Source organism: Scyliorhinus canicula, chromosome 27 (genome assembly GCF_902713615.1).
Source record: "Scyliorhinus canicula chromosome 27, sScyCan1.1, whole genome shotgun sequence".
Classification (NCBI taxonomy): Eukaryota; Metazoa; Chordata; class Chondrichthyes; order Carcharhiniformes; family Scyliorhinidae; genus Scyliorhinus; species Scyliorhinus canicula.
This window is the reverse complement of record NC_052172.1, coordinates 7,983,784-8,011,033: the sequence shown is the minus strand read 5'-3', so window position 1 is coordinate 8,011,033 and position 27,250 is coordinate 7,983,784. Positions and strand designations below refer to the sequence as shown.

The window sequence follows — 27,250 nt, the reverse complement described above, 5'->3', positions numbered from 1 at the left end:
AGCCCCCGGAGGAAACCCACGCAGACACGGGGAGAACGTGCAGACGCCGCACAGACAGTGACCCAGCCGGGAATCGGACCCGGGACCCTGGCGCTGTGAAGCAACGTTACTGACCACTGTGCTACTGTGCTGCCCATTGCTGATGAGAATTTCTATGGGGACTATAAAGAATTGGTGTGTAACCAGAATTTTAAACAGTTGGCAGAGATCAGCAAACATTTTTTTTACTGCCGTTAAATTTACTGACGTTAAAATGTCATTATGACCTCTTTAATAAACAGGTCAGCTGGAAGTGCCAGTGTCCATCCTTTGCTTGAGCTGCTGTTGGTTCCTCTCTGCTCCCGTAGCACCTTTCGAATCCTTGACCTCTTATCCGCTAGACGGATGTGGGCAGCAGACGCTTGGGAACACCGCCACGTCCCAGGCTTTCCTCCCGAGTGGCACGCCATGCTGTCTTGAAGCTATTTTGCTGTTCCTTCATTGCTGCTGGGTAAAAAAAACCCTGAATGTGCTAAGCATCTGCCTATAGATGGGACTGCAGCAGGGCAAGAGGGCAGCTCGCCACCCTCTTTTCAAGCTGGCGCTGGGCACGAGCTGACGGGCCTAGTCAGCGATGCCCACATCCCATGAATGAAGGTTTCGAAGCAGCTTCTGTGGCACGTTCTCGAACTGCCTCATCTCAATACAATCGGTAACATCGTGGAGGCCGATTTTTGTTTCCAATCCGAGGGCAAGTTTATGTTGATTCATTCTTCGGTAGAACAGGACAGTGGGCCTCAGGATTGCTGCACGAAACAGAGTCTAGGCAACATCGGAGCTCCAGGCGGGGAGGAGCTGCAGAAGAAAAAGAATAAATATTAGCAGGAGCTGCATCAGGTGGCAACAGAGTAACTCGGTGTCGGGCAAAAACAATTGATGGCGAGCAAGGTGGCGCAGTGGCACCGAGGTTCGATCCCGGCCCTGGGTCACTGCCCTTGTCGAGTTTGCACATTCTGCCCGTGTCAAAGAACAATGCAGGCCAGGAACAGGCCCTTTGGCCCTCCCAAGCCTGTATTGGTCCACACTTAGCCAAAACCCTCAACACTTGGTATCCCTCTCACCCTCTCACCCCCACATATAGATATACATTCTGAAAGTAGAAATGTTTTTTATTTTTTTTATTTTTAACAGTACAGGTCAGAACAGGCCCTTCGGCCCTCGATGTTGTGCCGAGCAATGATCACCCTACTCAAACCCACGTATCCACCCTATACCCGTAACCCAACAACCCCCCCTTAACCTTACTTTTTAGGATACTACGGGCAATTTAGCCTGGCCAATCCACCTAACCCGCACATCTTTGGACTGTGGGAGGAAACCGGAGCACCCGGAGGAAACCCACGCACACACGGGGAGGATGTGCAGACTCCGCACAGACAGTGACCCAGCCGGGAGTCGAACCTGGGACCCTGGAGCTGTGAAGCATTTATGCTAGCCACCATGCTACCGTGCTGCCCCAAATGAAAAAATGAAATGAAATGAAAATCGCTTATTGTCACGAGTAGGCTTCAATGAAGTTACTGTGAAATAAAGGTTAATAGATTTAAAAATGTAATCAAACAAAGCATGAGGGTTCCTCGCCAATGGAAGAGAATTGGAACGCATAGAAATTATGTTAAACTTTTCAAGATCACACTTCTGAGTAAACATCAGCACAAACCAGTTTCGACTGAACAATTCAGTCCTGCTCCAATTCCTTACCTGGGTCGTCACCTGTCCGTGTGGGGTAGATGTCCTGGTAGATTGGAGGTTCTTTATCCTTGGCTTCACCAGAGAGAACTATGCCAAGCAACGCCATGTCCCTTTGGGAAGATGGGCCAAAATGGCCTTGATAAAAAGGAGCCCCCTGCAGCGTCGGGCAGGGCACTGTCTGAGGGCCACACTGCAATGCATACGATTCAGATAGAAACACTGAGTCAACCTTGGAGGCGGAGCAGAATTTTGCGTGATCTCCAAAAACGGCTTCCTCGTAGGTTGGAAGAGACCCTGGCTGGGCTGTCCGATCCTCTCCCTTCCTCCTGTACCTGGAATGACATGGGCCGTCAGAAAGCATATCACTGGCCTCGAGCTCTAACCCCCATTTCTCAGAGCTGCTGTCATATAATAGAATCACAGTTTGGCTACAGCACAGGTGGAGGCCATTCGGCCTGGTGTGTTCATACTAGCTCTGCAAGAACGATTTACCTCATCGCACTCCCCTGCTTCCTGACACACCCCCTTCTTACTTTATCAAATTCAAATTTCACCGCCTGCAGTAATGGGATTCGAACCGGAGTCCCCTGAGCATTACCCTGGGTCTATGGATTACTAGTCCGGTGACTATGCTGCCACCTTCCCCTATGTTGCCGCTGGTTCATTTTCCTATCATAGAATTCCGACAGTGCAGAAGGGGGCCATGCAGCCCATTGGGGCTGCTCCGACCCCCTGAAGGAGCACCCTAACCGAGGCCCACTCCCTCGCCCTATTCTCCATAGCCCCACCTAACCACATCTTTGGACTGTAAAATGTACTAGATGCTGTGGTATGAAGAGGCAAGAGTTCAGCTCCTTTTCCACCAACACGCCTTTAATGGTTCAAACTCACTCTGCACAGTACTCTACAGATCATCACAAGCACCAGAGTCCACCTGAGGCCCCTTTACATATCAGTGTCAATCATTGAACACTTAACATAAATGAGACAATCATTGAACACTTAACATAAATGAGACAACTAATTGCAATGTCTCTTAACCCATTACTTGACATGGACTGGGGGAGGAAACCGGAACGCACAGACATGGGAGAGAAAGTGCAAACTCCACACAGACTCAGTCACCTAAGGCCAGAATTGAACCCGGGTCCCTGGCGCGGCGAGGCAGTAGTGCTAATCACCGTGGCACCCTCTGATAAACTGGTGTCCACGAGCTCTCAACCCTTCCCCCAATGACAAACGGTACTTCCCTATCTACCAGTCTCGAACACTAATGCTATTGAACACCTTTATTAATCGCCTCACAACCCCAATTCATCCAAGGACAACAGCTGCAACTTAGTGAATCTACCCGGCCCTCTCGGCTGTCTAACACCACCACCCCCACCACCACCACCACCACCCCCCCCCACCCCCCCCCCCCCCCCCCCCCCCCCCACCTCCACCCCCACCGGTCAGCAGACTACCGCTTTCCTGGACTCACCCGCAGCATTGCACGATCACCTGGGGTGTGAAGAGGACACACAGCATCAGCAGGAAGAGGATCCCTGCCAAGCACATGGCCAGGGCCGCAACCAGGGGTAGGGAATGAATCTCTGCGTGGCCATGGGACTCCGCACCTGAAACAAGAACGTTAATGCTGGATTAGTGTTTGCTGCCTGCATTTCTGCCGCAGCTGAAAGTCGCAAAGTCCGGCTTAGTCACTGAAGCTACCAGGCCCTTACCACGTGGGAGATTTCAACAGCCTTAAATTACCTGGGATAGTCCCAATACAAAAGGGAGCACAATTCTTGAAACATATTCAGGAGCATGTTCCCAGTCAGCATACAGCCAACCCAACAAGAGTTTTGGAGGTTTGGGGGATGAAGCTGGGCAGATGGAAGGTACGCAGGTGAAAATTCCTAATTCAGGAAAAGCTGATTTTACCACAGCGAAATATAATTTGACATAAGTGGGCTGGAAACCGCTGCTTGAAGGTAAAGCGGTGTCAGAAACACTTGGGAGGCATCGAAGGCGGAGATGCCGCGGAGAGGGTTCAGAGCCGATTCTCACAAAGAGAAAGGGTGGGTCAAATCTCCAGCCCTGCTTCCAGAGCGTACAGGGTGGAGTAAGTCAAACAAGGGGATGTTTATGTCAGATACCAAGTGCTCAATGCTGCAGGAAGCCTAGAGTAGTTTTAAAAACAACAAGCATTGTTGAACTTAAAAATAAAACAGGAAAACAAAGGGCGGGCGGGAATAATATTGACAAATAAAAGCAAGGAAAACCCAAAGCTGTTTTATAAATATATAAAGAGGATACAGAAAGATTTCTGTGTGTGTGTGTATGTGTGTGTGTCTGCCTGTGTGTGTGTGTGTGTGTCTGTGTGTGTGTGTTGGGGGGGGGGGGGGAGGTGTTCGCCCCTCAGTCTGAGGCTGTGTCCTGGGATTCTAGTTTTTCCTACTCGCAGAAACATCCTCTCCACGTCCACTCCATCCAGGCCTCTCAGTATTCTGTAAGTTTCAAGAACATCCCCGCCCTCGTCCTTCTAAACTCCCAGAGTCCTCAACCACTCCCCATATGACCACTTCCCGTATGACAAGTCCTTCATTCTTGCCAACCTCCTCCGCACTCCCTCCAAGGCCTGCCCATCTTTCCTTAGATACGGGGCCCAATAAAATTATGAAGGGCCTCGCTAAAAGTCGCCATAGCCCCAGATGACCATTAGGTTCTTTTCCCCCTTGAGGTGGTGCGGTGGGGTGGGGGGGAGAGCTGACTGGTGGTGATTTAACCCGAGGGTCAGCACACCTCAGTCGAGGGGCAGGGTTGAGAAGGTGGGACCTTCGGGGGACCTTCGCGAATAACCCCAGCCGGTACCACAATCGAACTCGCTCACAATCCAGCCGCCTGAGCTAAACCGGCTTGGATAGGAAGGGTGACTTTTCATTGGAGATGTCAAGAACCAGATAACGTCGATTTAAAGTAATTGGCAGAAAGATCACGAGGCAGCTGACAATTCTTTACTCTCAGAGGCTGATGGGGATCTGGACGTCACTGCCTGACATGGTGTTGGAGGCAGGAACCCTCATTGCATTGAAGAAATAACTGGATATGTTCTCGAAGCGCCGATATCTACGAGGCTCTGGACCCAGAACTGGAAAATGGGGCGCGGCTGAATTTATTTTTACCGGCACATCAACGACGGATACTGAGTAAATCACTGCCATCAAAGATGGCAGGAATTCGCGATTGGAGAGATCCGGGAGCGATCCTTGACGGCTCCAGGGGCAGGTATCTGACATTGGATGATGTGATGGTGTGGATGGGTCTGGGGTGGGCAGAGCCATGAGGGGGGGGTGCGGGCAGAGCTGGCTGGGTGAGGCCTTGGACCCGGTGGTTTTGACGGCGCATATCCCTCAATCCCAACTTCATTCCGTATCCCTCAACCGCACTTTCTCCTCATATCCCTCGATCACACCTTCATTCCACATCCCTCAATCCCACCTTCATTCCATATCCCTCGATCACAACTTCATTCCATATCCCTTAACTGCACTTTCTCCTCATATCCCACAATCCCACCTTCATTCCATATCCCTCAATCCCACCTTCAGTCCATATCCCTCAATCCCACCTTCAGTCCATATCCCTCAATCCCAACTTCATTCCATATCCCTCAATCCCACCTTCATTTCGTTTCCCTCAATCTCACCTTCATTCCATATCCCTCAATCCTAACTTCATTCCATATCCCTCAATCCCACCTTCAATCCATATCCCTCAATCCCACCTTCATTTCATATCCCTCAATCCCACCTTCAGTCCATATCCCTCAATCCCACCTTCATTCCACATGGTTCCGAAGGGGTGCATAACCAGAGATTGTTCGTTCTGAGATTGGGTGGGGTCTGGAGGTTCTGGTCGCCCACCCCCCACCATTCTATGGATGCCGAACTGTGAATACACATGGGCGAATGACATGGCAACACGTGCAGAGTGAGGTAGTGACACTGGAATAATGATACCGTACCTGATTGTTGTCCAGGCGCATGTTGTCCAGACCCATGCTCGATCAGTAATAGAAGTGACAATGCACTGGACAGAGTCGATATAGAGCTCCTCATGTTCCTGGGCAACATGTGGTCACAGTTGGCTGTAAAACACCACATCCAGCACCCTGAAAAACAATTGACACTTCATTAAAAACACAGCTCTTTTACAGTTGTTCGCAACTTGGACATCATGTCGCTCAGAGCAGGAAGGGAATGCAGAGGAAGTCTCTGCAAAGAGAGAAGGATTGAGTTCGGAATAAATTCCCAGGAAAGAATATGGAAGGAGATATGCTGATTGTGATAAATGGATATGTTTCTCAAGAGAAGGAGTTCAGGGGAGAAGGGTTGGGATTGAGGGATACGGGATGAAGGCCGGGAATATGGGATATGAGGATAAGGGATTGAGAGATATGGCATGAAGGTGCGATTGAGGGATATGGAATGAAGGTGGGATTGAGGGATATGGAATGGAGGTGGGATTGAGGGATATGGAATGGAGGTGGGATTGAGGGATATGGAATGAAAGCGGGATTGAGGGATATGGAATGAAAGCGGGATTGTGGGTTTTGATGAGAAAGTTGGATTGAGGGATATGGAATGAAGGTGGGATTGAGGGATATGGAATGGAGGTGGGATTGAGGGATATGGAATGAAAGCGGGATTGTGGCACACAAGGAGAAAGTGGGATTGAAGGATATGGGACAAAGTCAGGTTTGAGGGATCTGGGACTGTGGGATATTAGGAGAAAGGAGAGGTTGTGAGATATGGAACAAAGGCGGGAAAAAGGGATATGGGAAGATCCTTTTGCGGGATTTGAATGTGGAAAATAAACCAACCTGAGTTAATCCTAACTCGCTTTTGCTGTGGATTATTTAGTGAAATCTGATCACAGAAATTGAGGGATTGGGAAAATAAACCACCATCTATTTTCAAAACTTAATTCAAAACATCTACTTATGTTAAGAGAAAATCAATGCAGTTTGAGTCTCACTCCTGCCTGCAACGTGAAGGACAAATGGGGTAGTTGTATTGAAGGAGGGAAATAATGTCACTAATTGGGCTGGTTGGCTGGTATCTCAAGTGCGGAGATATTTGGACCTTGTGACCCGCCCTCTTACATCACTTGACAGGACTCCTGGCATAACGGCATCGTCATTCAACCCCTATGCTGGGGTTGGGGAGGAGGAACATGAGCACATTTGCAGGCTGGCAAGGCCCTAATCCTGTGCTGCAGAGAGGGCCCCAAGTCCTGTGTGGTCTGTGGCAAAGTACTGCCCTCAACCTTCAGCGAAGTTCTACTGCCTCTGAGTATTCAGATGCTCACTGGTCCCTGCTCTTCCCTCCCTGGTAGACACTCTGCGGCATTGCCACAGATAGTTTTGGGGTGGCTCTCTTCCTATCCTTTGTTTACGCCCCCCCCCTATCTTCCGCCCCTTGATTTACCCTTCTTTATTTACCCTCCCTTAATTTCCCCCTCTTTCCCCCGCCCCAGTTTCTTTCACTCCATCTCTGAGCATAAACTGATTCCTCTGTCGATCTGCTAATGCCGTGGGATGGAAATCAGGTTGGCGAGATGGGTTTTAAAGGGCGGGGGGAGAGGGTTTCGATCCCGGGAGACACACACTGACTGCCTCGGTTTTCTACACACAGTGAAACTCTCCCCGTATTCTGTCAGAGAATACACAGTGGCAGACAAGATAATAGAGAGAGGTTTAACCTCTACTTAGAGATAAACGTAAGGCAAAGTTAGCTAGTTAGAGAGTACTCCGTTGTCAAGTTAAACACAGACTTATAGGTAAATACAGCTAGTTAGCGAGTAACATAGTTATAGAATTAAAGAGAAAGAGAGAAAGCTAGCTAGTTAGTCAGAGAGTAACAACTGGGGGCAGGTTTAGCTCGCTTTAGCTCAGTTGGTTGGACAGCTGGTTCAGGAGGGTTCGATTCCCGTACCCGCTGAGGTAATTCATGAAGGGCCCTGCCTTCTCAACCTCGATCCTCGGGTTCAATCACTAGTCAGCTCTTCCCCCTCAAAGGGGAAAGTAGCCTATGATCATCTGGGACTGTGGCGACTTTTCCTTTACTTGAGCACAGTGAGAAGTCTTGACAACACCAGGTTGAAGTCCAACAGGTATGTTTCGAATCACTAGCTTTCAGAGCACAGCTCCTTCAGCAGATGATGAAGGAGCTACGCTCTGAAAGCTCGTGATTTGAAACAAACCTATTGGACTTCAACCTGGTGTTGTCAGACTTCTTACTGTGCCCACCCAAGTCCAACGCCGGCATCTCCACATCATGACTTGAACATGTTATTGAGTTAAACAGAGAGTTATAGATTTAAACGCACACAGAGTTAGCTAGCTGGCGAGTAACACAGAGTTAAAGAGTCACAACACATAGGGAGTGATATAATTAAACAGAAAGAGAGCCAGCTAGTTAGAGAGTAACACATTGTAGAAGTAAACTGAAAGTTATAGAGTTAAACGCACAGAGTTAGCTGGCTGGCGAGTAACACAGAGGGTTAAAGAGTTAAAACACTCAGGGAGTTATGGAGTTAAACACTGAGAGAGTTAGACAGCTGGAGAGTTACAGGGTTAGCGACAAGTGTAGCACAGAGCTATTGATAATTGCGGAGTGCAACAAAAAGAGAATTACTACAGTTACCCACAGATCAGTTCCAGTCCTATTTGCTGCCCGAATCTCACTCTCAGTACCTGTCTGCCACTAACCTGCACTGTGCTGTGCTGTGATCGACCCAGACGGCTGGGAAATACCAAGGACCAGGGCCTTTTAAACGAGCAGCGATACGGAAACTACAGACGTCATGGAGGACGAGGTGGAAAGAGGAAGGAGGATGTGGTTCTGAGAGGCTGAATCTAATAATACTATCACAGAATGGTGACAGCCCAGAAGGAGGCAGTTCGGCCCGTCATGCCCCATGCTGGCTCTCTGCAAAGGCAACTTAGCTAGTCGCACTCCCCTGTCCTTTCCCTGGGCCACGAGATGTCTTGGCTGTTTCTCTTCAGAAAACCTCGATTGAATCCGCCTCCAGCCTCTTTTCGAGTAGCACATTCCAGACCCTAAATACTTGTGTAACCAAATGTTCTCCTTCATGTCCTCTCTGATTCCTTTGCTAATCACCTTCAGCCACTGTTCCCTGGTTCTCCACCCTTCAACCAATGGGATAGCGGGTGAGATTCTCCGCCTCCCCCCCCCATCCGCGTGTTTCTCGGCACCGTGCCGTTTGTTGGCGGCGGGATTCTCTATTCTCACCGCTTGTCAATGGGATTTCCAATTGAAGCCACCCTGTCAGTGCCAACCAAGAGGTGGAGCCTGAAAGGGGCAATGGCCACGAATGGGGGGGCAACGCCAGCATCTCAACATCATGACGTGAACATGTTATAGAGTTAAACCGAGAGTTATAGATTTAAACGCACACAGAGTTAGTTAGCTGGCGAGTAACACAGAGTTAAAGAGTGAAAACACGGAGGGAGTGATATAATTAAACAGAGAGCGAGACAGCTTGTTAGAGAGTAACACATTATAGAGGTAAACTGAAAGTTATAGAGTTAAACACACAGAGTTAGCTGGCTGGCGGGTAACAAAGAGTTAAAGAGTCAAAACACGGAGGGTCTTGCTACACGGAGGGTCTTGCTACACGGAGGGTCTTGCTACACGGAGGGTAGCAAGATGTCGGTCACTTGGAGGGGGCGGAGTTGGCACCAGTGAGTTGGGGGGGGGGTGTGTGGTCTGTTCCCTGCGAGTAGGGGGATGGTGTCTCTGTCATCGAGGGGGGGGGGTTGGAATGTAGGGTTGCCTGGAGATCAGGGCCCCCTGTTAGATATGGCACACCAATTTCTGAGGAGCCGGTCTAGCCAGCGTCTTTCGGTCCTGCATATCTCTTTCCCGGCAGGAATCTCCCCAAGCTCCGAAAAAAACCGAGCAGGAGAATTGGGATGGGAATCACACCGGAACAGCCGTTGGGATTCGCATTGGTTTTCCCGGTGACATTTAGACATTTTTTGAGAATTGTTATCCATCGTTACACACCCAAGGTTAGTTCATTAACGTAGATCAAGAAAAGCAGTGTCCATAGTACAAGCCCCCGGGAAACAGCACTGTAAACCTCACTCCAGCCCATAAAACACCCATTCCACACTACCCCACGTCCTGTCACTCAGCAACTTTACATCCTTGCTGAAGCCATTTTGATCCCATGGGCACCATATTTGTGAGCCAGCCTGTTATGTGGCATCGTATCAAACACTTCGTGGAGGCCCATATACATCACATCAACCACATTACCCTCATCGACTGTTTACCTCGACCAAAAAACTCCAATCAAGTTAGTTTAACACAAAATAATAATCAGTGCGTGCTGGGAAATGCTCTGAAGGAGAATCACATTGGACTCGAAACGTTAACTCTGTTTCTGTCTCCGCAGATGCAGCTGAGTTTTCTCGGTACTTTCTGGGTGGAACTTTCCCTACCCTCTTCCCTTCCCGCCAAAGTCTTTGGAGTTTTGCATGGCTTGCCGCATCTGCTGCGATGGGGCCCTAAAAGTCTGCCACCCGTTTTTATTTCAGATCTTCAGCATCCGCAGTATTTTGCTATTAGTTTAGTTGAACATGATTTGCCTTCAATACTCGGCCAAGTGGCTGTTAATGTTATACCAGATTGGCATTTCTAAAAGTGTTTCCTTCACCGAGATTGAACCCACCGAACTGTAGTTGTCGACTGCTCTAGTTTAGAAGAATGAGAGGCGACCTTATTGGGACATATCGGATTCTCAGGGGGTTTGGCAGGGTCGATGCTGAGAGGTTGTTTCCCCTTGTGGGAGAGTCTGGGACCAGAGGGCAGAATCTCAGAGTGAGGGGGTCGCCCCATTTCAGACAGAGATGAGGAGGAATTTCTTCTCTCAGAGGGGAGTGAATCTGTGGAATTCTTTACCTCAGAGAGCTGTAGAGGGCTGGGTCGTTAAGTATGTTCGAGGCTGAGAGAGACAGATTTTTAATCAGTAAGGGAGTCGAGGGTTACGGGGCTAAGGCGGGAAAGTGGGGTTGAGGATTATCAGATCAGTCTTGATCTCATTGAATGGCGGAGCAGACTTAATGAGCCGAGTGGCCTAATTCTGTTCCTACGTCTTATGGTCTTAAGTCTCTTCATTCCATCCTTTTCTGAATAATCTTCCAGTCCTCCTAACAGTCCCCCAATGATTAGGTTGAATGTTTGTGACCAGAAGCTCCATAAAGGTTGGTGAAGGGAATGCAATGGATGTTTCCTTTATGGATTTAAAGAAAATGTGTGACAAGGTGCCACATTTTGCTCAACAAAATTGAGGCTGATGGAATAGGGAAGTCAGTGCCGAGGGGGCCACGTGCGGCCCATCTTGCTTCCAAGTGCGGCCCCCACGATATATTTTGTTGACCGTTGCCCATGCGCGGGGAGTCGCCACATTCCGCTGATTCCTGTCCGTTTAGGTTTTTTTTTCCTGCCAGTATGGCTGAAGTGATTCACACGTAAAGCGAAGGCGAGTGAAGCGAGGGTGAGTGAAGTGAGGGGCGAGTGAAGCGAGGGGCGAGTGAAGTGAGGTGCGTGCTGATTGCTCACAACATTGACTGTGAGAGCCGTGCGCTCCCTCTGTCTCCAAAGTTTAAATATTTATTTTGTTTCTACCATTTGAAGTTGATGACGGTTCTACGAATATATAAACAATTGAGCATTTTCTGTAACTCATCACGAAATATTCAGCGTGTACTAAATGGGTTTAATCTTATCCATGGGGGGGGGTCACGGTTGATGAACAAACCTGATTTCAATCCTACTGAGATGGAGGAAGGCCACTCATGCAGCCCATTCGCTCGCCCAGGTTGCCTGTCATTGGACTAGAAGATTGTGGGCAGTGATATTCCCCAATTGTTATACACACACACACACACAGGAGGGGTTTCACAACATCCATCCCTTTTACATACACGATAAATGGGGAGAAGGAAAAAGGATGAGGGTTCACTGCACGACCACAATAAAAATACAAGTTGGGTTTTACATGAGTCCACAATCAGAAGTCAACTGGTTTGTTCCTTCTGAGGGGAGGTTGACTGATTGCAGAATACTCCGTCTTCCCGGAGCGAGATTCCCACAATGGGAGAAGACATGGGGCGGGATTCTCTCACCCCGGGGCCTACGTGGCCACCCCCCGGCGATTCTCCGCCCGGGATGGGGCGAGCGGCCACGCAAAAAAAGCAGAGTCGCGCCGGCGCCTTTCACACCTGCTCTTACCCGGCAGGACCTCGGCGTGGATTCATCCGGGGGCGGCCTAGTTGTGGGGGAGAGGGGCATCTGACACCGGGGGAGGGGGGGGGGGGGCCTGACCCCGGGGGGGGGGGCCCTTCGCTGTGGCCTGGCCCGCGATCGGGGCCTACCGATTGGCGGGCCGGCCTCTCGGGCTGGCGGCTTCTTTTGTTCCGCGCCGGCCCCTGTAGCCCTACACCATGTTGCGTCGGGGCCGCCGTGGAGAAAGGAACCACTGCGCGTGCGCGCAAACGAGCCGGTCCCACTGCGCATGCGCAGACCCATGGTGCCCACCTGGGTCGCTGCAGTGCCGTGCTGGCCCCCAGTAGGGGTCAGAATCGCTGCTCCTGAGGCCGTGTTGACGCCGTCGAGAAACGCCACGGCGTTTACGATGGCGTCAACACTCAGCCTCAGGATCAGAGAATCCCGCCCATGGAGTCTGGAATTCTCTGGCCATTGCGATGACCTTTTCCCTGCTGACAGCGCACCCCCGTTTCCCGGTGGCGCGGGGTGGCCCCAATGGGAACTCCCATTGACAAGCGGGGGAATAGTGAATCCCGCCATCAGTGAGCGGGGCCCCGCCGACAGACACGCGGCTGGGGGGGGGGGGGGGGGGGGGGGGAGGGGGGGGGGGGGGGGGGGGGGGGGGGGGGGGGAGAATCCCGCCCCATGGAATGACTTGGTTGGGAATAGAATTCCGAAAGTGCAGAAAGAGGCCATTCAGTCCATCAAATCTCCACCGACCCTCTGAAAGAATATCCTGATTAGGCGAACTCCCCCACCCTAGCCTGTAACCCCACCTAAGCTGCAAATCTCTGGACACTTAGGGGCAATTTAGCATGGCCAGTCTTTGGACTGTGGGAGGAAACCGGAGCACCCGGAGGAAACCCACGCAGACACGGGGGGAAGGTGCAGACTCCACACAGATAGTGACCTAGCGGGGAACCGAACCTGGTACCCTGGCGCTGTGAGGCAGCAGAGCTAACCACCGTGCCGCCCCTTTGATATATTGACAGAGTGATGAGCAAAGTGTATGCGATTTTGGGTTTCATTAATAGAAGCGTTGAGAACAATAGCCGGGAGGTTCTGCTGACACTTTATGAGGCCCCATTGTCCAAATTCTGGTCACCGCACTTTCGGAAGGATGTGCGGGGTCCTCGAGTCGATACGGAGCAGAATAGTTCAGGAGACCTTTCGTCGTAAGGTTAGAGTTGGAGAAGCTGGGGTGCTTCTTCTTACAGCAAAGTAGATTGAGGGGAGATCAGGATTATGGCTTTAGATAAGATAGGCAGAGAAAAGGTGTTCCTATGAGCTGGTAGGACAGAGATTTGAGGTCCTGGGTAAGAGGGATGTGAGGAGGAACTTTCTTTCCATACACACTGCGAGTGGTAATAACCTGGAACCTCGCTGTCCATGTGTGCAGTGGAAACGGAGTCGATCCATAATTTCAAAGGGAAATTGCAGGGAGCTGTAGCACATCCCAGCACCATGTATATAGTCGTAGGTATTCTAATAAATAGTTTATTGTTGTTCAAATCTGGTGGTGGCCAATCACTCAGATATCACATTGGCGAAGAGGATTAAAATGAAAAATGAAAATCGCTTATTGTCACGAGTAGGCTTCAATGAAGTTACTGTGAAAAGCCCCCAGTCGCCACATTCCGGCGCCTGTCCGGGGAGGCTGGTACAGGAATCGAACCGTGCTGCTGGCCTGCTTGGTCTGCTTTAAAAGCCAGCGATTTAGCCGAGTGAGCTAAACCAGCCCCTTATTATCGGATGCGCCTTGGAATTGCCAAAAGAGGAAACAGACCTCGTGTTCAAATACCTCAAGCCAGGCCAGTCGACAGCCAATGAGTCAACAAAATGCCACTTTGTGGCAAATTAGAGCCGTTTAACTTCGAAGATCGGTTTCAATATGATACACTTCTTCAGTACTTTTCCCAGGCAAGTGAAATGGGAGGGGAACAAGAGAAAAAATTAGGTGGGTTGGCCATGAAAAAATTGCCCTGAGTGTCCAAAAAGGTTAGGAGGGGTTATTGGGTGACTGGGATAGGGTGGAAGTGAGGGCTTAAGTGGGTCGGTGCAGACGCGATGGGCTGAATGGCCTCCTTCTGCACTGTATGTTCTATACCACTTGCATCCTGTGGAACCCAAAATGATAATTTAATCAGGAGTTTGTCATCTCCAACCGGCCCTGATACAAAGACTTTCGCAGAGTTAGTACATCTTGTGAAGGGGCATTACCGTCCGAAGCCCTCGATAATTAAACAAAGATTTAAACTCAATTCAACCACAGGAGCCCATGGGTAAGTGATAACAGCCTTTGTGGTCAGATTCAGGCAAATAGAGAAAAAGACCATGAATATGGACCTGCCCTTAATGATATGTTAAGAGACCGTCTAGTGTGCGTGGTGATTAACACTGCGATACAGAAGAAACAACAGGCAGAGTCCGCGATAGCCCTGAAGAAGACACTGTAGGTTGCTATGGAAAACACAGAAAAAGACATTCTAGAGCTTCGAAGTGCGCAGGGCGGTGAAGTCCACCAGGTCTGGAACGATGCTGTTAGTGGCAGCGGTGCCACGATTGAGGGCGCAAGGCTTACGAGCAGAGAAATGAAGCAAGCGAGAGAATGCAGAGATATAAAAGATTCAGATAGCAGCCCAGGAGTAGTGTGAGGGAGAAGCCTGTGGTTGAAAAGGGCATGTTAGGCCCAAGTGCAGGAATAAGCAGGGCTTGCCCAGTGAAAGAACAGTCAGCAATCTGACCCCAATGCACAGCATGAGAGCGAACTCAGGAAACGGACCAAACATCTTTAGGTTGAAAAATATAAAGCTGGACAGAGTAGCCCCAATTACAATACTGTTGATGGCCAATGGTCCTTCATTCGCGATGGAGATAGACGTGGGAGCCGCCATCATGGTAACTGGACAACAAATGTACCCATACCTACAGGGAAGGGTTCAACTCCTAAGATTAAAGAACCCTGCAGCCTGGCTGGCCACATACACCGGTGAGGCTATCAAGATCGTACGGACAATGACGACCCCTATGAGTTGCAGGCAGCAAACTGTCTAGCTACCCTTAATCGTATTTTCAAGCTAGCGGACAGGTTTGCTGGGGCATGATTGGCTCCAAGAGATCAAGCTAAACTGGCTGGAAATGTTTAAGAAAGGTGAAGGAAGCCTGCATGAAGTCCGAAGTAAACACCAAGAGGTATTCCAAGAGGAATTGGATAACATCAGAGGGTTAAAAGTCAAGATTCATGAAGATCCTGAAGCTATACCGAGGTTCCCTAGGGCTAGATCTATGCTTTACTCATTGCTTGAAAAAGTGGAGACCACATTGAGGCGATTAGAGGATTCGGGCATGATAAAGCCTGTACAATTTTCAGAATGGGCAGCACCCATTGTACCTGTAGTCAAACCTGACAAGTCCATTCACATCTGCGGAGATTACGAGTTGACGGTAAACCAGGTGGTGAAATTAGACAGGTACCCCGTCCCCAAAATAGAGAACCTGTCTGCGAAGTTGGCTGGGGGGAGGCGTCGAACATATAGCAAGTTAGACAAGAGCCTGCATACCAGCAACTGGAACGAGATGATGCTTCCAGAGAATTTGACAGCATTAAAATGCACAAGGGGCGATATCAGTTCACAGGCGATTACCATTTGGGGTGTTGTCGGCTTGTGCCATTTTCCAACGCACAATGGAGAGCCTGCTGTAAGATTTACCAAAAGTAGTAATTTACTTAGACAACATGTTGGTAACGGGAGCCACAGAAGAGGAGCATTTATCCAAACTGGAGGAAGTTTTAAAAAGATTCCAGAACACTGTGTGTGCGGCTAAAGAGAGAGAAATACACCTTTCAAGCAAAAGCGGTGGCTTATTTGATTTGATTTATTGCCACGTGTACCGAGGTACAGTGAAAGGTTATAGAATATAAGACCATAAGACAGAGGAGCAGCATTAGGCCATTCGCCCATTGAGTCTACTCTGCCATTCAATCATGGCTGATATTGTTCTCATTCCCATTCTCCTGCCTTCTCCCCATAACCCCTGACCCCCTTATTAATCAAGAATGTATCTATCTCTGTCTTAAAGACACTCAGTGATTTGGCCTCCACAGCCTTCTGCGGCAAAGAGTTCCACAGATTCACCCCCCCTCTGGCTGAAGAAATTCCTCCTCATCTCCGTTTTAAAGGATCACCCCTTCAGCCTGTGACTATGGCCTTGGGTTCTAGTTTTTCCTACTAGTGGGAACATCCTCTCCACAGCCACTCTATCCAGGCCTCTCAGTATGCTGTAAGTTTCAAAAGGATCCTCCCTCATCCTTCTAAACTCCAACGAGTACAGCCCCAGAGTCCTCAAACTCTCCTCATGTGACAAGCTCTCCATTCTTGGAATCATTCTTGTGAATCTCCTCTGGACCCTTTCCAAGGCCAGCACATCCTTCCTTAGATACGGGGCCCAAAACTGCTCACAATTCTCCAAATGGGGTCTGACCAGAGCCTTATACAGCCTCAGAAGTGCATCTCTGTTGTATTCTAGCCCTCTCGACATGAATATTAACATTACATTTGCCTTCCTAACTGCTGCTGACTGAACCTGCACGTTAACCTTAAGAGAATCTTGAACAAGGACTCCCAAGTCCCTTTGTGTTTCTGATTTCCTAAGCCTTTTCCCCATTTAGAAAATAGCCTATGACCCTAATCTTGCTTCCAAGATGCAGAACCTCACACATTTCCACATTGTATTCCATCTGCCACTTCTTTGCCCACTCCCCTCGCCTGTCCACGTCCTTCTGCAGCTGTCCAAGGAACACATCAGAGCGCAAACAAAAGTCTCGGAATGGTAAATTGCTATGGGCGGTTCATTCACAACTCATCATCTATGCTAGCACCAGTGCATTCATTGTTAAAACAACACTAGAAATTATATTGGAAAACACCGCGGAAGGAAACAAGCCCTTCAATCCACTTGTTTATTAGTCCCCGTTGATCCTTCGAAAGAAAAATAGTCCCTTGCGACACTTTTCCATATGGAGGGTGGCACAGTGGTTAGCACCGCAGCCTCACAGCTCCAGGGGACCTGGGTTCAATTCCGGCCTCGGGTGACTGTGTGGAGTTTGCACTTTCTTCCCATGTCAGTGTGGGCTTCCTCCGTGGTGCTCCGGTTTCCTCTCTCAGTCCAAAGGTGTGCAGGCTAGGTGGATTGACCGTGCTGCACTGTCCCTTAGTGTCCGAAAGGTTAGGTGGGGTTAATGGGCTACGGAGATAGGGCGGTGGCGTGGGCTTAAGTGCTCTTTCCAAGGGCTGGTAGAGACTGGATGGGCCGAATGGCCTCCTTCGGCACTTTAGGGAATCTACGGGTTGGCGCTGTTTTGTCATATGCAATGAATGATGGGACAGAAAGACCCATTGGCTATGTTTCATGGACTCTGGCTGATGCAGAGAGAGGCTATTCGCACATCGAGAAGGGAAATCCAACCATCACCTTTGGTCTCAGAAAATTTCACCAGTACGCTTCTGGGAGGCATGTCGCTGTCATCATCGATCATCATCCTTTACTTGAGCTTTTCAAGGAAGACGAAGCAATCCCCACCAATTGCAGGCGCGATGATGCAGTGTTGGGCTTTGTTATTGGTTGCTTATGAATAGAACATAGAACAGTACAGCACAGACCCTTTGGCCCTCGATGTTGAATGCACTTTCCAACACTGCCCAGGGGTGCAGATCGCCGGCCCAGACGCCTTAAGCCGTCTTCCGTTCCCAGAGAGTACGCCACCCTCATCAGTGCCTCAGGAAATCGGCTTAGCCTTAAACATTCTTGATACATCCCTTGTATCTGCCCAACGGATGAAGTGCTGGACCCAGAGAGACCCGATACGGTCCAAAGTCAAGCATATGACTACATGGTTGGCGCCATGACAAGACGTCAGAACAGTTGAACCTTATCAAACAAGGAAGGGTGAACTTAGCTGCGAGGATGGTCTCCTCCTGTGGGGAGTGAGTGGTCATCCCATACCTGGAAAAAAGCCATTACTTGATTAATTTCACAGCGGCCACCCTGGAATGTCGAAAGAGGAAGATGTTTGCTCGTGGTTATGGTTAGTGGCCTGGGGATGGACACAGATATCGAAGGAATGGTAAAACAGTGCGTCCAGTACCAACTGCAGCCCCAATGCACCCTTGGGAATGGCCAGGTCGGCCTGGCAATGTTCAAAGTGGTGAGATGTTACGGGATGAACTCCACAGCTCCCTCTGCCGCAGTGGGGAAGTTACGTTACTGCTTTGCCCTCTATTGCTTACCTGAAGTGCTAGCTTCAGACAACGGGACGGCATTCACCAGTGCTGAGTTCCAACACTGCATGGCGGCAATTGGGATTCAAAACATACGTACCGCACCTCGTCACGCCTCCTCGAATGGACGTGCTGGGCGGACCTTTAAGACAGCCACGAAAAAAATCGCCAGGTTTCCTCATTGCTTACACAACCATTCCACACGCGACCACTGGAGTGATTCTTGCTGAGTTTTTTTTTTATAAATGTTTTTTATTGAGTTTTCATATTTTATATCCAACAAATTACAAATTATTAGAGAAAAAAAAAACGCAAAAACTGACATGTATATTTACAGGTAAGCATCTTCATAATAACAACAGTGGCCGCCCCCTTCAGCCGGCATATATATTTTACATTCCCCAATATGGCCAAGGCACATGTTTATAGGCATTTATTTACAGTTTGGTTTTGGGCCTTAGCTTGCCATCAAACCCCCATAACAAACCCGTAGCCCCCCCCCCCCCCCCCCCCCTCGGCTACCTTCCCCCGATTCCCGTCCATTTTCCCCTGATTCTTGGCCACCCGACTATTCTTCCTCTTGTACGTTGGCCACAAACAGGTCCCGGAACAGTTGCATGAATGGCTCCCACGTTCTGTGGAAGCCGTCGTCTGACCCTCGGATGGCAAATTTGATTTTCTCCATTTGGAGAGATTCCGAGAGGTCGGCCAGCCAGTCTGCAGCTCTGGGCGGTGCTGCTGACTGCCAGCCAAACAGGATTCTACGGCGGGCGATCAGGGAGGCAAAGGCAAAGGCGTCCGCCCTCCTCCCCAGGAATAGATCTGGCTGGTCTGAAACCCCGAAGACCTCCACTATCGGGCATGGCTCCACCCTCACTCCCACCACTTTGGACATAGCCTCGAAGAAGGCTGTCCAGTACTCCACAAGTCTGGGGCAAGACCAGAACATGTGGGCGTGGTTGGCCGGGCCTCTTTGCCGATTCTTGCTGAGTTAATGATGAGACGCCAGTTGACAACCGGGTTGGACTTTGTGTTTCTAAATTTGGCGGGAAGGGTGGAGTCAAGGCGAAATGTTCGGAATCACGATGCACCGAGAGGGCGAGGGGGACATTCGAAGTAGACGATCCAGTGTTGGTCAAAGACTTTGGTAGTGCACCAGGTGTTGGGCCGGCCAGTATCGTGTGGGCTGGAGGCACAGGACCAAATACCACCCCCCTCCACAAAAAAAAGCACGTGGACCATTTGAGGAGACGGGAGTCACTTTGAGAAACGGGGGGGTGGGTGGGCAGTCCTCTCCAATTGTACGTGACAGCAATGTGACTGTTAGTTAAGGAACTGAAAGGGCGGGTCTGCCTGAGGAAGGGCCAAGCACTGTTCCACGAAGGAAGTCCGGTTTCTGAGAATCCAATCGAGACGACCTCGACTGCTGCGTCACAGTCTGATGAGCTACTCCACTCCCAGAGGAAGAGGAAGTCCCCAGATAGACTGACTGAACAATAAATGGTGTTAAAACGTTGACGTCGCCTTGTAAATAGTTTAACTTTTATGATACGTTGTAGTATGGGACTTAAGTGGGGAGGGATATGGTAGCACGGCCTTTGAAGAGGCGGGGTTTCGGAGGGTCATGTGACCCGTCTGGCCAATTAGTGTGGGCATCCCGGGACTGAGCACGGGGCTTTCCAGGGCAAAATCGACCCTGGAGTTGCAGAAGTCGGCCACACACCCAAACACTGTTTATAGTCATAGTCACTCTAATAAATCATTTGTTGTTCAAATCTGGTCATCGCCAATCACTCAGATATCGCATCTACCCTTCTCCAATTCTTCTCTGTCCGTTCCCCCACCAAAGTGGTGGGGGTGAGGGTGGAGCCATGCCCGATAGTGGAGGTCTTCGGGGTTTCAGACCAGCCAGATCTATTCCTGGGGAGGAGGGCGGACGCCCTTGCCTGTGCCTCCCTGATCGCCCGCCGTAGAATCCTGTTTGGCTGGCGGTCAGCAGCACCGCCCAGAGCTGTACAAATGACATTTGTACAGCCATTTTTATCTCTTTCAACAGCGCCGTCTTCGAACGCGCCTCTCCCACCCATAGCAAATCACGGGCGGGATTCTCTGAATCCTCCCGTTTCCCGGCGGCGCGCCGTTCTCCAGGTGGCGGGATTCTCATCTCCCGCTGCGTTCCAGTGGCATTTCCCATTGAAGTCACCCCACGCCGCCGGAAAACGGGAATGGGCTGTCGGCAGGAAAGGAGATCCCCAACGGCCGGAGAATTCTGGTCCCGGAATCTGCAACGTATGTTGGATTTAATTATCCCTTGGATCGAAAGTCTGTAATCTCAGATTCCTGGGTTGCCGTTTTAAAGTCTGTTGATCTGATCGCTTTGCATCTTTGATAAATAAACATTTTCCAATTGAGGGGCAATTTAGCGTGGCCAGTCCCCCTACCCAGCACATCTTTGGGCACCGGGGGGTGAAACACACGCAAGCACGGGGAGAATGTGCAAATTCCACACAGACAGTGACCCAGGGCCGGGATCGAACCCGGGTCCTCGGTGGCGTGAGGCAGCAGAGCTAACCACTGCGCCGCCGTGCCACCCTTCAACAGAATTCTAAACTACCACAGAGATATATCTTTATCTAGGGCAGCACGGTAGCATTGTGGATCGCACAATCGCTTCACAGCTCCAGGGTCCCAGGTTCGATTCCGGCTTGGGTCACTGTCTGTGCGGAGTCTGCACATCCTCCCCGTGTGTGCGTGGGTTTCCTCCGGGTGCTCCGGTTTCCTCCCACAGTCCAAAGATGTGCAGGTTAGGTGGATTGGCCATGCTAAATTGCCCTTAGTGTCCAAAATTGCCCTTAGTGTTGGGTGGGATTACTGGGTTATGGGGATCGGGTGGAGGTGTGGACCTTGGGTAGGGTGCTCTTTCCAAGAGCCGGTGCCGACTCGATGGGCCGAATGGCCTCCTTCTGCACTGTAAATTCTATGATCTAATAACCAGTAACGACAAAGCCATTGCAAGGATGTTAATTATGTAACAATAACCCAATCCACAATTATATAGATACATAAAAGATAGGAGCAGGAGGAGGCCTTTTGGCCCTTGGAGCCTGCTCCACCATTCATCACGATCATGGCTGATCATCCAACTCAATAGCCTAATCCTGCTTTCCCCCCATAGCCTTTGATCCCATTCTCCCCAGGTGCTATATCCAGCCGCCTCTTGAATATATGCAATGTTTTAGCATCAACTACTTCCTGTGGTAATGAATTCCACAGGCTCACCACTCTTTGTGTGAAGAACTGTCTCCTTATTTCTGTCCAAAATGGTTTACCCTGAATCCTCAGGCTGTGACCCCTGGTTCTGGACACACCTATCATTGGTAACATCTTCCCTGCATCTACCCTGTCTAGTCCTGTTGGCATTTTATAAGCCTCTATGAGATTCCCCCCTCATTCTTCTGAACTCCAGCGAGAACAATCCCAACCTAGTCAATCTCTCCTCATATGACAGTCCCGCCAACCCTGGAATCAGTCTGGTAAACCTTCGCTGCACTCCCTCGAGAGCAAGAACATCCTTCCTCAGAGAAGGAGACCAAAACTGCACACAGTATTCCAAGTGTGGCCTCACCAAGGCCCTGTATAATTGCAGCAACACATCCCTGCTTCTATACTCAAAACCTCTCATAATAAGGCCAACATACCATTCGCCTTCTGTACCGCCTGCTGCACCTGCATGCTGACCTTCAGCGAATGGTGCACAAGGACACCCAGGTCCCACAGCACACTCCCCTCTCCCAATTTACAACCACTCGGGTAGTAATCTGCCTTCCTGTATTTGCTTCCAAAATGAATAACCTCACACTTATCCAAATTATACTGCATGTGCCATTGGTTTGCCCACTCGCCCAACCTGTCCAGATCTTACAGATTCATTTAGTTACATTCACGCCACACGAGTGCCAGGCAATGACCATCTCCAACAAGAGAGAATCTAACCTTCGCCCCATGACATTCAATGGCATTAACATCACGGAATCCCCCACAATCAACATCCTGAGGGTTGCCATTGACCCGAATATGAACCAGCTGTATAAATATAGAAGAGCAGGTCAGAGGCTGGGAATCCTCTGGTGAGTAACTCACCTCCTGACCCCCCCCAAAGCCTGTCCCCCATCTACAAATCAGGGGTGTGATGGAATACTCCCCATTTGCCTGGGTGAGTCCAACAACACTCAAGAAGCTTGACACCATCCAAGCCAAAGCAGCTCGCTTGATGGGCGCGTGTTATGAGTCCCTGAACTAGTGTGCGGTCATTTCCAACCCCACTTGACCCAGCGTCGCAATTTAATTTGCCCACCCTCTACACACACACACACACACACACACATATAGACAAGACAGACAAACACAGAGGGGACGAGAGGGCTATAGACAAAAATTATAAGTAAAAGAAAAGGGGTGGGATTCTCTATTCGCCGACTCCGAAATCGGGCCATTTTTGAAATTGCAGCGGGTGCCGTTTGACACCGAATCGCAATGCTCCGCCTCCTAAAAAAAGGCGTCAATTCGACGCACCGCGCGTGCTGGTGAAACACTATTCGCATACCATTAGTGGGCTCACCCGTGATTCTCCATCTCCGATGGGCCAAGTTCCTGACGGTGCGGTCCACATGTGCTCTCACCAATCATGAGCCTGGCGTGGTGGCTGCTGAGAGAGTACGGACAGTGCCCAGAGCCGCCGTACTCCTCCGACAGCCATGCCGCTGGCCGGGGGGCTTCTGCCAGGGCTGGGGGCAATAGTGGGGGAGCTGGCCAGGAGGTGGGGTCGGGGTGGACGGATACGCAACACCATTACGGCAGCCAGCAAGGCAGCCATCCAGCTGTGCATGCCGCTGACAGCCCGCTTTAAACCTGGTGCCCTGCGTCATATAGGTGATCCCTCCTCCCCTCTGTGGACAATACAGCCCTTTGGCCAATTCATTGGCCGCCAGCCAACCAATCGAACCGAGTCCCGCCCCATCTCTCGGGTGCCGAAGTGTCCGAGATCTGTTGCTCGTAGCTAGCAGAGTGTTCGCTTTTGTAACTTTTAAATTCCTCATTTCCCCTGCTGTTCGACTTAAAGACACATGTCCATTAAGCATCCATGGATCAATAATGATAACGGCAAAAATAAAGAAATCAACAGGAAGGACCCTTACAGCAGCCCATCCACAAGCATTCGTTCCCTCTGCCAAAGATTAATAGTAGCCGCAGTGTGTGTACCATCTACAAGATGCACTTCAGGAATTCACCAATATAATGGCGATGGATCATAGCCCCAACATATGTACGGATATATTCTATTTTTAATTTTTAAAAAAGGACATTCAAATAAAAATTTACTGAGAATATAAAGTAACCATTTGGTGTAATTCCGATGTGGATTATATGAGACAACAGAATGCCTCACCCTTTTTCAGACAGACACTTCAAAGGGAGAGATGCAATGCAAAAGCTGAACTGTAATCTCCTGTGGGGCTAATGGAAGACGATTACCATCTCGGCAGAGACCACCTCCTGCATGCCACACCCCCTTCCAGGAATACAGAAGAAAGGGGGGTTAAAAACAAACTGCAACCCTGGTCTATGTGTGCTGGGTTAGTTCTACTGTGCAAGTGTGTACAGTGCAAGCCACAGTTGAAGAGCATTCACTCGGCAGGTTAAAAAAGAGTCTTGCTCACTCTCTGACTGCTTAAAGCAAGTCTACAAAGCCATAGTTGAAAAGGAAACGGGACACTTCCTATCACCTAACGTGCAGAATCAAGAATCTCCAAATCAACTTGGGGCAGCAGGGTAGCATGGTGGTTAGCATAAATGCTTCACAGATCCAGGGTCCCAGGTTCGATTCCCGGCTGGGTCACTGTCTGTGCGGAGTCTGCACGTCCTCCCCCTGTGTGCGTGGGTTTCCTCCGGGTGCTCCGGTTTCCTCCCACAGTCCAAAGATGTGCGGGTTAGGTGGATTGGCCATGCTAAATTGCCCGTAGTGTCCTAATAAAAGTAAGGTTAAAGGGGGGGGGGGGTTGTTGGGTTACGGGTATAGGGTGGATACGTGGGTTTGAGTAGGGTGAGCATGGCTCGGCACAACATTGAGGGCCGAAGGGCCTGTTCTGTGCTGTGCTGCTGCTGCTGTAACTGCACGACTGCCAAAGCATGATTGGAATCACCCAACTTAATGGCTGCAAAGTTTCACCATCTGCCCCTCACAAACAAGCCAAATGTGATTCGACTATGTGATCCACCGAGGGGGTTGCATAAAGATGGGGAGCAGGCTCACCCTTCTTCATCGGGGCACATAACAATTTGGGGGTCGCCCGTCCAGAACCAGAGCAAATTGGGAGACCTCGCCCAGGGACCGAGGCCCCTTCGACAGCACCTTCCAAACCCACGGCCGCTACCATCTAGAAGGACAAGGGCAGCAGACGCATGGGGAACATCGACACCTGGAAGCACCGCTGGAAGCCATTCGCCACCCTGACTTGGAAATATATCGGCCATTCCTCCACTGTCGCTGGGTCAAAGATCGTAGCACTCCCTCCCTAACAGCGCTGCGGGTGCACCTACACCACGTGGACCGAAGCAGCTCAAGAAGGCGGCACACCCACCACCTTCTCACGGGACAATCGGGGGTGGGAACAAATGCCAGCCCAGCCAGCGACGCCCACCTCCACGTAAATGAACAAAGACATACTAACTTCCAAACCTCAGCGCTCGCATGAGTGAACGCATCTCGTACCGGATGCTGAAATGCCATTACACGTGTGGCGATTACCTCAGGCATGTTGTCATCAAACCTCAGACAAAACATCAGATGGTTTTTCCATTGCGTTGAATGATCCCGTGCCAATCGATTCCAAGATGGTATCAAACAAACCCCGCCCCCCCCCCCCTCCCAAACCCCCTCTCCTCAAACTTCAGGTAGATTTGCGAGAGGAAATATTGTTTTGCTCGACGGGTTCGAAGCAGATTTAATCTGCTGTGAGGAAGCAAAGGAAACCACAGCTGCAGGTAGGAATTCAACGCTATCTGCAGTTCTAAAGAAAAATAACCCAGACATCATCAATCCGTTGGCAGCGGGCGTCAGCTTTGCACAATGTTCGAGCGCACGTAACAAAGCACCTGCCAAATATAACTCACAGTTTAACAGAGTTGCGCTGCCTGTCAGATAGCATCGCCGGCCAAACCGCGACTGACTTTAAGGGGTCGGTCTGGCTCAGTTGGCTGATCAGCTGGTTTGTGATGCGAAGTGACGTCAACAGCGAGGGTTCGATTCCCATCCCTGGCCGAAGATATCCATTCTTAAAAAAAAATATTTTTATTCAAAGCATTTTACACATGAGAATATCGGAAGACCAAACAACAAGGTGAACCAAAAAAAAACCACATGCCCCCAATCACCCCGATACCAACACACCCCGCCTTCCTAATTTTTCACCCTTACCCCCCTCCCGCAGCCCCTTCCCTCCCCCACCCCCTGTTGGCCCCTCAATGAACGGTTTCCACCTCCGGGTGAACCCCTTCCTCCGAGAACCCCCACAAGGCGAACTAGGCCTTTTCCAACCGCAGGAATTGTCCCAGATCACACACTCACAACACCACCTTCGGGGGCTCCGAGTCGCGCCAGTGTGGTGTTCTTTCTGATTCTTATCCGGATGGATGTTGCAGTGCTCACAAAGACCACAGAAGTTCAATACAAATTATTACACTACTTATTAAAGCTCGACCACTTACTCCTATAGCAAGCAATAATCTAGTAATCTACACTCTACTAACACTCTATACTCTATCTTTCACTGTACCTCTAGACCTCTCCTCTGCACTCTCGCCATCCCTCTCCCAGAACCCTGAGAGTCAGTGCTTTATATAGTTCTGCATCCGGCTCCATCTAGTGGTTAATTATGATATTACATTAACACTTTGTATTCTAGACATTGAAATGAAAAATGAAATGAAAATCGCTTATTGTCACAAGTGGGCTTCAAATGAAGTTACTGTGAAAAGCCCCTAGCCGCCACATTCCGGCGCCTGTTCGGGGAGGCTGGTACGGGAATTGAACCGTGCTGCTGGCCTGCCTTGGTCTGCTTTCAAAGCCAGCGATTTAGCCCAGTGTGCTAAAACATGCCCTCCTTGGGGCAGCAGGGTAGCATGGTGGTTAGCATAAATGCTTCACAGCTCCAGGGTCCCAGGTTCGATTCCCGGCTGGGTCACTGTCTGTGTGGAGTCTGCACGTCCTCCCCCTGTGTGCGTGGGTTTCCTCCGGGTGCTCCGGTTTCCTCCCACAGTCCAAAGATGTGCGGGTTAGGTGGATTGGCCATGCTAAATTGCCCGTAGTGTCCTAATAAAAGTAAGGTTAAGGGGGGGTGGGGTTGTTCGGTTACGGGTATAGGGTGGATTCGTGGGTTTGAGTAGGGTGATCATGGCTCGGCACAACATTGAGGGCCGAAGGGCCTGTTCTGTGCTGTACTGTTCTATGTTCTATGTTCTACATAGCCCCTCTACATTCTACATAGTGTCACAGCCAGCACAACAAGATCCATCTCCGGGCTATCAGGGAGCCAATACATCGGCCTCTCTCCTCCTCCCCCCGGACTCCTGAATCCTCCGAAGGCTATCCACGGAGGCCATCCCGCCTTCTCAACCCAGCCCCTGGCCTGAGGGGTGGCGGCCCTCAGGTTAGATCACTGCCAGGCAGCCCCCTCTCTCAAAAGGGGAGAGCAGCCTGTGATCCTCAGAGACAACGGAGACTTTCATTTCATTAGCATTAAGGGTGTCCTACGATCGAGTACTATCCGGCTACAAGGTGCTTCGCAGATCGATACATGCAGCAATCACATTGCCCCCTACCCTCCCATTATTTTTCTT

The 27,250-nt window shown here is 50.2% G+C and overlaps 1 protein-coding gene across 3 annotated transcripts; it reads right to left on the bottom strand.

The window, feature by feature from the left end:
- Positions 1 to 208: 208 nt before the first annotated feature.
- On the bottom strand, positions 209 to 25,584 carry LOC119958021. Of its 3 annotated transcripts, none has more exons than XM_038786285.1 (5): positions 25,161 to 25,584; positions 5,741 to 5,887; positions 3,215 to 3,350; positions 1,741 to 2,063; positions 209 to 834 (listed from the first exon to the last, which is right to left on the bottom strand). In XM_038786285.1, exons 2-5 carry the CDS (start codon positions 5,877 to 5,879, stop codon positions 737 to 739), a joined length of 696 nt encoding a protein of 231 aa, XP_038642213.1. In that variant the 5' UTR covers positions 5,880 to 5,887; positions 25,161 to 25,584; the 3' UTR covers positions 209 to 736. The 3 variants fall into 3 exon arrangements, with proteins under 3 accessions (XP_038642213.1, XP_038642211.1, XP_038642212.1); XM_038786283.1 differs by having other exon boundaries at positions 25,084 to 25,240; XM_038786284.1 differs by lacking the exon at positions 25,161 to 25,584 and adding an exon at positions 8,489 to 8,565.
- Between the last annotated feature and the right edge of the window lie 1,666 nt (positions 25,585 to 27,250).